The 13,309-nt window shown below is 48.2% G+C and overlaps 1 protein-coding gene across 1 annotated transcript in view; it reads left to right on the plus strand.

Annotated features, from left to right (window-relative positions):
- Window positions 1-13,309, plus strand: part of GRIP2 (glutamate receptor interacting protein 2) — a 148,839-nt gene that overhangs the window by 120,927 nt on the left and 14,603 nt on the right. Inside the window, exons 15-19 of the mRNA XM_072875909.1 lie at window positions 3,752-3,818; window positions 4,620-4,765; window positions 5,058-5,202; window positions 9,673-9,812; window positions 12,240-12,416. Coding sequence (XP_072732010.1) covers window positions 3,752-3,818; window positions 4,620-4,765; window positions 5,058-5,202; window positions 9,673-9,812; window positions 12,240-12,416 — 675 coding nt within the window. The remainder of the gene's footprint in view (window positions 1-3,751; window positions 3,819-4,619; window positions 4,766-5,057; window positions 5,203-9,672; window positions 9,813-12,239; window positions 12,417-13,309) is intronic.

The raw sequence follows: 13,309 nt of genomic DNA on the forward strand, positions 1-13,309 counted from the left end.
TTGGCAGAGTACTGCTTTGGCTTGGTCAATAACGAAGGGCATTTATAATGGGTTGAAGCGTTGATGCGTGTGAGATATGTGCTCCTGCTCCTTGGAGGGGAATAATTTACCAATATGGGTCATTATGCATTCTATTAAAAACACAAACTGGACACGTGTTTCTGGCCTCGTCATCCATCACAGAGTACACCCCGAGTGAGCCAGAATCCCAGCAGAGGTGACGAGAGACTGAAAGCAATTTATAAAAAGTAAATAACAGTATTGATCAATTCACCTTTTTATCACTGCCCTGTCACCACTGCCAAGCAGTGTTTTCATTTTGAGTTTCTCCCCCACCCCACGCTTCTACCTTCACCAGCTGTTGATTTATAGAGCTTTCCCTGGGCCACTGGAGCAGATTTAAAACTATCTTTTGTACTGGTAAAGCCGCCAAAAATACAAATGTATCTGAAAAAGAGCCTACTTCCACCTGAAGTGGTTTGCCCTGGTAGATGGAGGCCACAACCAGAGCGCCTGCCAAGAGAGAGCATGGGTTTCTGCACACCAGCTTCTCCTTCTGTCTCTCCATCCGCCTTTTCCCTCGAGACCCTTTACTGTCATCTCCGTTTTACAGACGGGAAAGCAAGACCCAGAGAGGCAAGGCTGGGCACCTCAACTGTGTCTTCCTGCAGCGAACAGAATTACCAAGACAATGTCTTTTGAAGAGAAATAACCACACTGACAGCACAAACAAATGGATGAATAGGCTTTGCTCCTCTCTTCAAGTGTCTTAACTCCAAAGACCACAGCCCTAATAAAATAATAATGTAGTTTAAGGGTTTTGGTTTTTTTTTTTAACTGCAGACAAATTGGAAATGGTTTATCCAAAATCTCACCAGTGATCTACATATCTAATGCCTCTGGCCTAGACTGAGCCACCACTTCAGTGACATTGCAGCTCTCCTGTCGGTAGGCAGGGCAGCCGTTACGCAGAGGCACGTCGTTACCCTGCGTGCACAGCCCAGGACTCTTAAAAACGTGGGTCCCGGGCTGGCTGGGGTGGCCAGGGGCAGCCTGGTCCCAGCCGACGGGCGGAAAGCCCAGCTGGGCGCTCTGCTGCGGCACTGGGAAGAGCTTTGGGGTGCCCAAGGTGAATTAATGGAGTTAATAACTGCTGGTTTTTAAAACGAACAGCAAGTGACTGTTCTGTGGTTTGAGATTTCATTGTCTTAACTTTGTTTCTTATGCCTCTTGAGAGAGAATGATTATTCATTAAGCCTCTCTAACTTACCCTTCAGATTTGTAGGTGCCGACTAACAACGATGGTTTTGTAAAGCCTTTCCTTTTTATCTTAAGTGATTATTTAAAACAGAGGGCTGCCATTTATTGAAGTTTGGGTACTCTGATGGTAGGGACAGTTGTATGCGGTTGTACGTGGCTCTTCCATTTAACTGAAGTCTCAAGGAAATCTGTTTGGAAGGCACAACTTCCAAAAAAACTGCAAACAAAACCCAGAATGATTTTTCCTTAAGACTTGCTTTGTTTCCCTAACGGGCAAAGCACTTGGTTTGTCACCCTTGCTTCTGATACGGGAAGCTTGTCCTGCATTCGGTGCTGACACCAGTTGCGGAGCTGCAGAAGGACGAGGTCTCGTTCTCTGCTCAGAGACTGACGGTGGGCAGGATCCTCCCATGTGTTGCAGGGCTTGTAAGGCAGACACTGAGATAAACACAGTTTCTGCAGAGCTTGAGGCACGTTGTTGTCTATACTTGCTTTTTTTCTTTTTTTCTCCCCCCTCCCCTTAGCTCTTTTGAGTGTTCACGGTCTCCGGACACATGGTTCCAGCTGTGGCTGGGTCAGGTTTAGAGGTGGCCATCCCCAACCCGCCACCAGGACTGTGGAGATCCTCCCTAACCCCTTTCTGTCACGCTGCCTCTGCTTTGAAACTAATAAACAAACCTTGCGGTGAAAAGTATTTTTGCTAACCTGGATCGTTTTGACAGAACCGGGCTAGGGAGCGATTAAACATGCAGCGATGCCAGCCCGACCCAGGGCTCAGGGTGTGCTAACAGGGTCTCCCATCACTGCCGGCTCAGACCACCTCGTTGTGCACCTCTCAGCAGCAAATACGTGTCCTATATTGAAAAAGAGAACAGCAATAGTAATAACAGGGCGATACATCTGTCTCCTGTGCTGTTAGTCCATGGTGCGTGGCCTTCTCAAGAAGGGGGGGGATTTCTGCATTGATTTTAGCTGCTGCACCCCGTCCTTCCCTCCCAGCACTCAGCTCTGCTCGGCGTGTGTTGGTCTATCTGCTGGCTGGTCCGTGCCATGGACGGGTCAAATATAGGCATGAGCCCTCGGTGAATCTCCACAACCCATCTGCTTCTCTTTGACCCGCGGACACAAGCTGAACATGAGTGTCCAGACCAAAAATTGCTTGGCACCACGCTTCAGTAAGAAATGGGGAAAATAATTCTTCCAGCCTCTGTATCATTCAGCAGTCACATTGCCGTGACGATTATAAAATCAGTCACAGTCTGCTCTTTGCTGTCTGACCTAACTTTTATACTCAGCCCTGCTACAACTGAGATTGGCTGTCTTTGCTCTGTTCGGTACAGAAGGTGTAGTCATATCTGGGAGAGGGTATCCATAAAGGTGACGGGTTAGCACACATGTTTTTAAATCTCATAAATGAATGTAAACAACAGAAAAAGCCAGAGCAGAGAGGTCGGTAAGAGGAAGCACTTACTCCTTTATGGCTGACTTTCTGGGGTGCTCTCTAACTGCTGTTCAGGCAGGTGGATCTCTGTGTGGTTGATGCCACATGCCTCACAGATATTTTAATCTCTGACCTGCACCTGATATGTTCAGATGCTGCGAGTTTCTTCCTTCCCACGCAGTTTTTGCTAAGAAGCTCTGCAGCTTTAGATGAGACGAGGCAATTCCCATAGCAAGGCAGGAGGGAGTGATGCGGGGTGAAAAGGATGCTCTTGGCACATGTTTGGTGTGTGGATGGCAGAGAGGTCAGGAGAGGTTCGAGTCATAAATCTCATTTGGGCTTCTCAAGAGAGAAAAGCTCCTGCAGGCAAATTTGAAAATGCAAATGCTCCCAGAGATGCATACTCGCGTCTCTCGTGGGCTGAAAAAGTTATCAGGGTGGGGTGGAAGAGAAGGATTGGAAAGCACCCCTTCCAGCTCCAGCACTGAGACCAGCCCTCATTTATCTGGTTGCATGATGAAGTGGCCTAGGGAGCTGAACCAGCTGGAAAACAATGTTTTATCTAATTTTTCCTGGGTTATTTTCCACCCAGAAAATTTCCCAGCCCACTTTCCTTGAGGAACACAGAAATGCTTATATTAGCGACAGCGCTGAGCTAGGTGCTCCCTAGGCAGCAGTGCTGATGTCTGACTGCTGGCTTAGCTGTTGACTCACTTGCTGGCTCGCGTCAGAGATGTCGCCGAGCGGGTGTTTAACAGTGCTGGGATCAGGCAATCTCACCTCTTGCTGTTGGACACCACGTGTCCTCCCCTTCTTCAGGAGGAGACCGAAGGTAGTGGCTAGCTAATCCAGGTAAAGGGCAACCAATAAATGTTTGCAGGGATTCACTACTTTTTTTTCCTGCTGTGGCTTCCAGGGCTCAGGTGTGAAGCATCATTTGGTCAAAGGAATGTAAATTGCCTTTCTTTATAACTCTTTCTCCCCATTAACCATCCCCTCCAAGACAGCAGACTCCATACCGAGCTTTGTACCCATGTGTGTCTTTTGCAGCTGCAAGCAGAAAGCCTGGGGAGCCGTTGATCATCTCTGACATCAAGAAGGGGAGCGTAGCACATAGGTGAGCACGGAATTTCCCATCTGCCAAACCCATTGCAAAATGTCCGGCCCAGTAATGAGAGGTAGAATGAAGCCCAAGCAGTAGCCCTTGGGTCTGGATTTTGCCAGAAGCCAAGGAGATGTCAACCCTAGAGGTTTGTCTTAGACCACAGTAGGGTTTGCAATAAAAACTGCCTGTATTGAAGTAAGTAGAGTTGAGCTAATGGAGAAGGTAGGCAGGGCACTGATTCAGAGGTCTGCTGACCCTGTAGGAGATGGATGTTTAGCATTTAAAAGCATGTGGTAAAGGGCTTCATATATCCTATAAGGTGCTATGGCTCATCAGGTAGTTTGCCATGTCCCAGCTCCTGCTCAGTGGAACAGAGTGAGTGAATTGTGGGCACTGGTGGAGAACTGTGCAAATAACTCATCATTTATTGACTTCACCTCTGATCCCAACACCTCATAGCAAGGCTTTCAGAGGAATTTAGTGCTGCTGGAGGGCTCGTTTCTAAGAGTGCTCATACAGGAGTTTCCATAAAAGGTAGACTATCTGTCAGTTAAACATCAGGCATTCTTCAGTGCTGTAGGTTACCCAGGCTGTATATCTAATGTTTCTGCCTTGTTCTCTGTTGATGCATGCTCTACACAAACTTCTCTTTAAGTTATAATTGCCCCAGACTCCGTTCGTGGTTGTTTCCCAGTAAAAATCAAGGACAGTAAAAAGTTAATATTGTCGTTGCCACTGCAGGACTGAATGCGTCAGCAGGATCTGAAAGGCAAATACAAATGTACTTTTAGTTTTCTTTTCCTTTTCACATAGAACTGGCACCTTGGAGCCGGGAGACAAGCTGTTAGCCATTGATAACATCCGACTCGACAATTGCTCAATGGAGGATGCTGTGCAGATTTTAAGGCAGTGTGAAGACCTGGTCAAATTGAAGATTAGGAAGGATGAAGATAACTCTGGTACAGAAATCCTGATGCAAACTGGTGCCCGTCCACTGTAATGACATTTCCCAATAGGTAGTGCAAACCAACAAAGATAAGGGCTGCTGCCTGTCCGGTCACCACTTTCCAATTGATTATACTCTATTTTTGTTATTTTGCCCTTAAATGGAGTCTGGAAGGTTAAAATCCCTATTTGGTATGAGCATAGCTGAAGACCTCAGGCTTTTGCTTCTAAATGCTGCAAGTCTTTCCTATGACTTCTTTCATACGGCTAATTAAAAGAATTCAGCATTCCTGTTTTCTCTTGCAGATGAGCAGGAGACAACCGGTGCTATTATCTACACAGTGGAACTGAAGCGATATGGTGGCCCCTTGGGAATAACCATCTCCGGGACAGAGGAACCTTTCGATCCTATCGTCATTTCGGGCTTGACTAAACGAGGGCTGGCAGAAAGGTGAGGCTTTGGGGCAGAGTGGTTCAATTGACATGGGAAGGGATCTTGAAGTTTGCAAAGTTTCCTCTGCTGTCATAAACTCTTCTTAGGTGTTCTAGTCTGCTAAAAAGGAAAGGTGCTATGAAGGTGCCAAGCACTGTGAGGCAGGGACAGCCCGGTCTGGCTCTGCAGACCCATGTGCAGGACATGTGGGGTGGTGGGGACTATGCTGTCAGGACAACGAGAGAGGCTCAAAGCAGGGCACTCGTGGAAGAGTCGGATCCAGTGTGTCGCTTGAATGCAGCAACCAGGAAAACGTGTTTATCTGCCCCTTTTCCACAGAGGTGCTTCCTGGTCTGTGATTTCCCACGCCACATCTTGCATGGGAAGAGTGCCCAGCCTGCCCACAGAACCACCACAGACTCCTGTCCAGGACTGAGCTATTGCTAAACTTTGGCTTATGGCCATGGCAGCGGTGTGTCCTGCTGAAACCACAGATCTCAGGGGTCTTCTGGCCCATCCTTGCTGGGTGCTTGGTCTGTTATGTATGAAGGTATCTCAGTGCAGGAGTGGCGTGCCTCAAGCAGCAGACATTTATGCTGCATAAACGTAGGTGAAGATTTACCTTCGGCAACCAGGGAGGTTGACTGTGTGTGTGCCTGTGTCTGAATATATGTGCATGCGTGGGATTTAAAGGATCAGGACATTGCTGAGAATATAAGGTGGAACTGAGTCATACACTGTATCTTAATTAATCTGTCTATACGGTAGCTGGGACTTGTAAATAGATCATTGCAGCAACCCTGACTCACACTTCTCATAGGGTTGCTTTACCCTGTGCTGCCTGACAGGCAGAACAGCAGCAAAAAACCCCTGAACAAATAGGTGTGAAGTGCTATACCTTGGGGACCTTTGACTACAGATCTGGCCTTTTGGTTCTTTCTGTTTCAAGGTCACACTCCCTCTTAGCTGGAGTGTAAATCAGCTCAGCGCCTCTTTCTGCATTGGGTTCCTTGAGCTCTCAGCATGCACGCTGCTGCACATTTCCATTGCTTTCCTTTGGTACAGAAAGCAGAACATCACTGTCTCCCGAGAAGTAAGGAAGAGGGATGGACTTAGTCATTAGTGGTTCTTCTCTTTGGTGTCTTACATTACTGCCTGCCACTGTAGGATTCAGTCTTTCTCCCTAGAAAGTAATAGCCACAGAGTATCCGAGGCTTTTCTGCATAGCAGTTCTGCATGGTACCTGCAGCCCAGCGTGAGAGAGGTTAAGGACAGAAAGCCCAAATGTTGTCGGGTGTCAGAAGACGGTCTCGTACCCTCGTCGCTCTCAGTTCCCTTTGCAATGCCGTGGCTGTTCCTCCTTTGAACTCGGATACACGCCAGTGACTGCTCCACGGAGAAACGTAGTGCGGGCAAGTGCTGCGGTACTATTGAATTTTGATCAGGAGCTGACAGGCAGTAAGGAATGAAAAGCCTTTTGAGAAGAGCGATGGAGCTGTTCAGCATGTTCACTGTAGCAGACTAACAAATAGTGGTGCCTGCGCAGAGGAGCGGCACGGGGACGGAGCAGCGTGGGGATTTCTTTGGGTAACCCTGGCACCCTGCGGGGAGGGTGAGGAGTGCTGGGATGAAGGCTGCCTGCAGGAAAGGTGCATATTTTTCTGCTGAGGTGGTGCATATTTTTCTCCTGGGAGTAACAGAAGGGAGTGGCTTGACCTTGTCAAGAGAAGAGGGGTGGTCCTAGTGTTATCCTAAATTGTCCCTTTCCTGCCATCACTACCCTTCCCTGTGCCACAGGCACCCTTAGCCAGGCTCCGAAGGGTGGGACAGGTTTCTGAAGGACAGGGATTTAAACCCAAAGCTGTGCCTGGCTTTTGCTGGAGCACAGGAGATGTTTCAGCAGCGCTGGCACAGGGCAGACAAGATGCCAGCGTCTGATAACGGGGACGTGCTGGTCGCTCTCGTAGAGGCACGAGTGAAGGTCTGTGCTGCGGCTCGGGCTGCTTGCTCGGTGATGGGGAAGGCAGGGTGTCCTCTAGGATCTGTCACACGTCTGTCACACGTCTGTCACGGCGGGTGACAGGCTGTCTAAGCTGAAAAGGCTCTGGATTCAGATGACTTGGGTTTTATCTTGACCTTGAACATTTTTCTCCTTGTACGTGTCTGATCCTATAGAAACCTACAGAGGCAGCTCAGGCAGTTGGGTTGGTGTCGAGCGGTGACTCTCTCCCGTGTTAGTCTCTCTTTCCCCTCCTGCAGCACGTGCGGGTGGCTTTAGCCTGGGCCATGGGTCTTGTTTTCCTTCTTCCTGGGGAAGGGAGTGTGCCTGAACATCCTGTTCAATTCTGGCCGAGGTGTAATGGTTCCCCAAGAGCAATTTTGGCCTATTGCTGGCATTTTAAAGTGCCCGACCAGCCTCCTCTAGTGCCACCGGGTCAAGTAGAAGGCAGTGGCTGCAGGAGGGTTTTGTCCAGGAGTGCTCAGCACCAAGCCCTGTTGGCAGAGGGAGGAGGGATGGTGGCCCTGCCCACGTGCCGGGTAAATCCCTACCACGTGCACGCAGCCACTTCTTCTCCAGCACTTGCTGAAAGTGTCTGCAGCCCCTTTTACACCTTGCAACTTACCTGTTGCTCGATTCTGCTCTTGCATGTGTCCTCTGAGCAAGAAGGGACATGGTGCATGGAGCTCCTTGGGCTGGTTTGTGGTGAATTAAGGACTGTCGGTGATGATGGAGAGGCACAAGGGTCATTAGCTAGAAACAGCTTTCTCTGTTGCTTCCACTCAGCTTCTGTCTGCTTGTCCTCGCAGGGGTACCTGGAGATGGACAGATGAGAGGACTGGACTTTGATTTACTTTTCCCCTCTTGAAGAAAAACACCTGGCTGAACGTGACCTTTCTCGTTAATTGTTTCTGTGTTTTTCCCTGCTGAGGGACTTTCACAGTTTCTGCAGAGCAGTCGTGTTGTTCAGAGGCGGGCGGTTGGGTCTTGGATAGGAGATGCGTCCCCATGCTGGGTTCAGTGCTACAGCAGGAGGCCCTCAAATGCTGGACCACTGCAGCGAGCGAAGGATCGCCTTTAAACTGCCAGTAGTTAAGCTTGATTTTTTTTTTTTACTACGTAGATGAAACTTTTAAGACAAATACTCCAGTTCCAGTTTGATCTGTAATTTATTTGAATGCACAAGTTTTCCCTGAGGGCTTTTTCAGGCTGATTTGGGTGGGACAAGACGGACATCTAGTGGCTGGCTGGGGCTGTCATGGCACTGTCCAAGTATCCCAACAGCTTCAGCAGCAGATCGACCAGTCCTGCCTCCTGTTTGACTACATTTCCCAATTTGATTTACTTATAGTATATGTTTCACAGCAGCGTCTCTACAAAAGTTTCGTATTTTGGGGGAAGACAAGTAGCTGCTTTGCCCGCGATAGTATATCAAAGCCCAGTTCCGCAGGAGCGGCAGTCCAGTTTGGAGATGTAACCTGAGAGAGGCACGTTGCCATGGACAAAAAGGTATTGCGGTGCAGATTTGCATCTCCTCCTGGCTCGATTGCACAGGTTCCTGATAGCTAAACCTCACGGCACTGCTGGAGGAGGAGAGGATTGCTGCTCTCGCTTGCTGGCGTTAGGGAGCTGGAGCGTGAGCGCAGTGAGCTCGGTCCAGCCAGCAGCGAGCACAAGTCCTGCCTTGGCCGCCGGCTCTGGCGATGGGCACATCCTGTCCTACCCACTCTTCCCGGAGCTGCGGCAAACACCGGGAGAGGTAAAGCGAGCCCCTGTCTGTGGGCAGGCACACAGGGAAGGATGGAGAAGGGGGAGAATTGCCATGGCTTGTTAGTTTGTTCCTGGCTGTTCCTGAAGCCTGAGGATTTATTTAGCTGAGAGCAGAAGCCAGTGCTGGAACGTGGCTGTGCAATAAAACACAGTAACCTCTTCTAGTGCAGTGGTCTCGATGGAGAAAGTCACAGTGGCGTAGCTGTGTAGGGGTGAGCTTTAAACATATCATGAACTCGTGCTTGCACACACAATCTGTGTGTGTTGGGCCGTTTGGTTTTGTTTTTTTTAATGGGTTTCTAGGTTTGTCTTGTTGTTTCTTTCCACCAGTGTGAACATGCCCTTCAGTTCCATGTGTGATGACCAGTGGACATCACTGGAAATGCTGGTGTTTTTAGCACAGAGACCCCTTTGCGTTGAAGAGTTTTGACTGTAAGCTGGTCTGCAGTCCCAGTTCCCGAGGGGCCTGGGGTCCGAGGAGGGCATATTCCTGCACGTATATGTATGTATATACACAGGTGGAAGATGGGGGGGAACCCAGATTCCTGCTAGTGGTGATGAAGAGGAAATCACGGGTATGCAGCGTACCAAGGGGAAATGAAGACATATTTGAAAGTGCTGAGAGTTAATAAGCTATTGCTTCAAGCGACAATTTAATGGCCTGTCTCGTAGAGGCAAATTGCTTCTCTGAAGTTTCTAACAGCACCTTTTTTCTCCAGAACTGGAGCCATCCACATCGGTGACCGGATATTAGCGATTAATAACGTGAGCCTCAAGGGCAAACCGCTGAGCGAAGCCATTCACCTGCTGCAGATGGCGGGAGAGACGGTCACTCTGAAGATCAAGAAGCAGACGGACAGTGAGTTGGGGAGCCTGGTTTGGGGCGGGAGGGCAAAGGCGCACCCCAGCAGGACCCCCGGGTGATGGAGTAGGTAGCGCCGTGGGTTTTCCTTCATGTGTTGTGGAAGGTGAGAAGAGGCAGCGTGGTCAGGGGCATGGCTGGGGACGGAGGGAAAAGATGGGCGTTTTTTTGATTTCTGCCTCACAGATTTAAAAAAAGGCAACCCAGGGGCTCTCTGCGGTACTGGGAAGAGATTAGACAGCAGACTTATTGGCGATAATAATGGTTTTTTTTTCAGATTGATGCCTTGTGCTGGTGGTGCCATTCCCTGTCTGTGTGGGCGTTTCACACAGAAGTGAAGCAGAAGATGCTTTTAAAAGTAGAAGAGTGCAGAGGTTTTTTTTAAATATAACCCGCCAAAATGAGCAAGGGGACTCTGAGCTGGTAGAATCCATGAAAAAAAAAAACCAAACCCCACCTTTAATTTAACTTTTTGAAAGCGATTGGCAATAAATTTTTTATGCCCCTTTTCCTGGCTCGGGGCCCTAAGATCATCTTTCAAAGCATCTACCATCACTCTAGAAATCCCCTTCTCATTTCCTTGCCGAGCTCCCTGTGGCTTTGAAGCTGTTCCTCTTGATGCAGTATCAAAGAGCAGTAGCATATTTAGTACAGGCAGGCCACTTTTTTGGGGGACAGAGAGGGGAGATTGGGGAAACCAGTGAACATGCAAACTTTTCTCCCCAACTTCTTTGAAGTCACAGCCAAACAGAGGCTTTTTGATCAAGTTCAGAAAGTAACGGGTGCATTCTGGCTGCATTTTTGTCTCTCCCCACACCCGGTATTTTCTATCTTTTTGTGCCATGCTTCTGCAGTCTCTAGATTTAGCTGGACCTACCCAGCCAACGGCCCACGGTGCTGCAGAAATTGGAAGAAATCAAGTGATAAAGCTCTTCCAAGCAGGCCTGGCCCATGGGATGTCTGTCCTGCACCTGAAAAAGTAGCATCGCTCTTAAACATAGCACTTCTGTAGACCTCAAAGCCGTTTGCAAATGTGTGACAGTGCACCTATTTTACAAATGGAGAAAGCCCAGGCAGGGGGTGGTGACTTAGCAAATAGAGGTAGAACTGGGGAATTGATTCCTCTTCAAGAAACCCCAGTCTCATTCCCTGCAGCCAAGTGTCTTGATCCTTGGTCTGAAATACTCTTCTTTTTTTTTTTTTTTTCCCCTGCTGACACTTAGCATTGTCACAGCCACTCGCTGAAATAATTGACATGCAAGTGCCAGTTGGAGACTCGTTAATCATTCTGAGAATGAAGCAGGTGTAATTGAAATTTCAAGGTAATCTTGAGTTAATCATGGTGAGCAATCTTCTGAATGCTTGGAAAATAGGGACTTTCAGGACACTGGCCTTTGTTTGGTAAAATAATCTGTCCTCGTTGACAAATGCAGACTTTCAGAGGGCTTTTCATCCCAGCCTCTGCGAGTCGGAGATCCAGGGTGTGGATGGCTAACAGGATATCTAATCAACGAGGACTTTAAAATATTCAGTACGAAGAAATGCTTGTGCTGAGAAACCATTCCTTGCATAGCTTTTGCCTGAAAGGGAATTTGATATAATGATAATAAGGGCCTATTATTACTAACATAATGAAAGGGAAAGTCTGCGCTTCATCATCCACATTCAGCTTTCCATTTTCCAATCGCTAATCAGGGGAAATTCAGCCTCAAAATACCAGGCCCAGGAATTCCATCGTTGTCATGAGACTGCACGGGAGACTCTTGGAGAGGTGGTGATTAGCCCTGAATTGATTGATACGAGGCTGTACAATCTTGGAAGGAGGCTATCACTTCATCTGCGGTAGTTTGGGACCAGGTTGCGTTGTCATTGCAGTCTCATTGAAACATCTGCTTGTAACAGAAAGTTTGCAGCCAGCACCCTGGCTAGGTGCTGTGGTGGCACGGTTTGGGTCCCGTTCCCAAAGGCAGATCATGCCAGAGGCAATTTGGTTGGAAGCACTGCTGATCTGAGTAAAAAGGCGGCTCTCGGAGACCAGAGAAGCTATGGGCTATTGCTTGCAGAGGCCAGCACTTCTCTGGGCAGGGCTGTTCAGAGGAAGCTTCCAAAGGCACAAGAAGATGCGCCTGTGAATTGAGAGTAGGTCCCAACTGTCATATTTGGGAATCCTCAGATCTCCATGGTTGCTCCTTATGTTCCATGTGCTAAAAACTCAGAATGGCATTTTTTCTTGATTCAGCTTGAGATAAGAGTACTGCATGACATCCTTTCAACTGCGTTACACAGGCCTTTCTCAGCTACTTTTGAAGAGCTGAAGAGGTTCTTCAAAACACTTGCAGTACCTGGGCTTGCTCCCACATCAGCATAAGCCTTTCCCTGAGGCTTGCTCTTCATGCCTGCTAAAGCAGCATGTTCTGGTTTCAGAATCCTATCCCAAGAAGTCGGGGAGTATAAACGAAGTGAGCGACCCAGAAGATGAACTGACGGACTCCCAGAAAACTAGCAAGCTGTCTGAGATATACTCCACCACAATTCCTAGCGTGGACAGTGCTATGGAGTCCTGGGATGGCTCCGGCATTGATGCCGGGTATGGAAGCCAAGGTAAGCCAGGGTTGTCTTTTCTTAGGGGTCTCTGGGCCAAGGTGAAGATAGGCAGAGCCTCTGAACCTGTCTGGAGACTGAACGTGAGCCAAAGCCTGTGGTCTGACCGCATTTGCATGGCTTCTCGCTTCCAGCAAGGAACAAAATGTATTTTAAAATGCACTCATGTGGTGGTCTGAGTTGATGTATCTGTTTTAGGTTTTTATTGGCACATTTGTTCTGGCTTATATGGCATCATACTGTTCACAGCATTTTCAAAACCATTACAGCACTTTATAATTCACATAATCAGAGGAAGTATTCACTGGCCATATGTCTTACAGAGCGTTTGGTCCATAGCTCACTATTAATTCTCCAGAGAGGCCATGCAGGACATATTAATCCTCTTCAGGATGTTTTAAAATCCACAAAAATGTCTTGTGACTAGAAGCACTCACTTAACAAAATAATTAAGGTAATACTACAAGAAAGTAACTCAAACTCTCCAGTGAGTGATCAGATGAACACATGCCTTTGAGGCCAGGTTTATTCAGCTGTGGCTTCTGGCAGACATATGGAACTGGGAGGGAGGATGCTCTAGTCAAGGGAATAGATTTTTACTTGGAGGAAAGCACTGGAAAAATAGTTATTCTAGTTCAGATTTGGTGATGTGAGCTAGTATCAGCCCATGTTGAAACAAAACAAAACCCTGAATCACCTCTGCAAAAGGAAATTGGTGAAAAGACCGCTGTCCTGAACAGAATGTGAAAACGGGGAGGGATGCTGCAGGCCTGCTGTTGCAAAGCACCGTCAGTGTGCGTGCCTGTGCTCACTGCGCTTTGACTTAGAAAAGTTCAAAGGACAGCACCGCGCGGGTGTCTCTTCCACCATGCCTGTGTCTTCCTTCAGCCTCT

This window comes from Ciconia boyciana, chromosome 11 (assembly GCF_034638445.1).
Source record: "Ciconia boyciana chromosome 11, ASM3463844v1, whole genome shotgun sequence".
NCBI classification, from domain to species: domain Eukaryota; kingdom Metazoa; phylum Chordata; class Aves; order Ciconiiformes; family Ciconiidae; genus Ciconia; species Ciconia boyciana.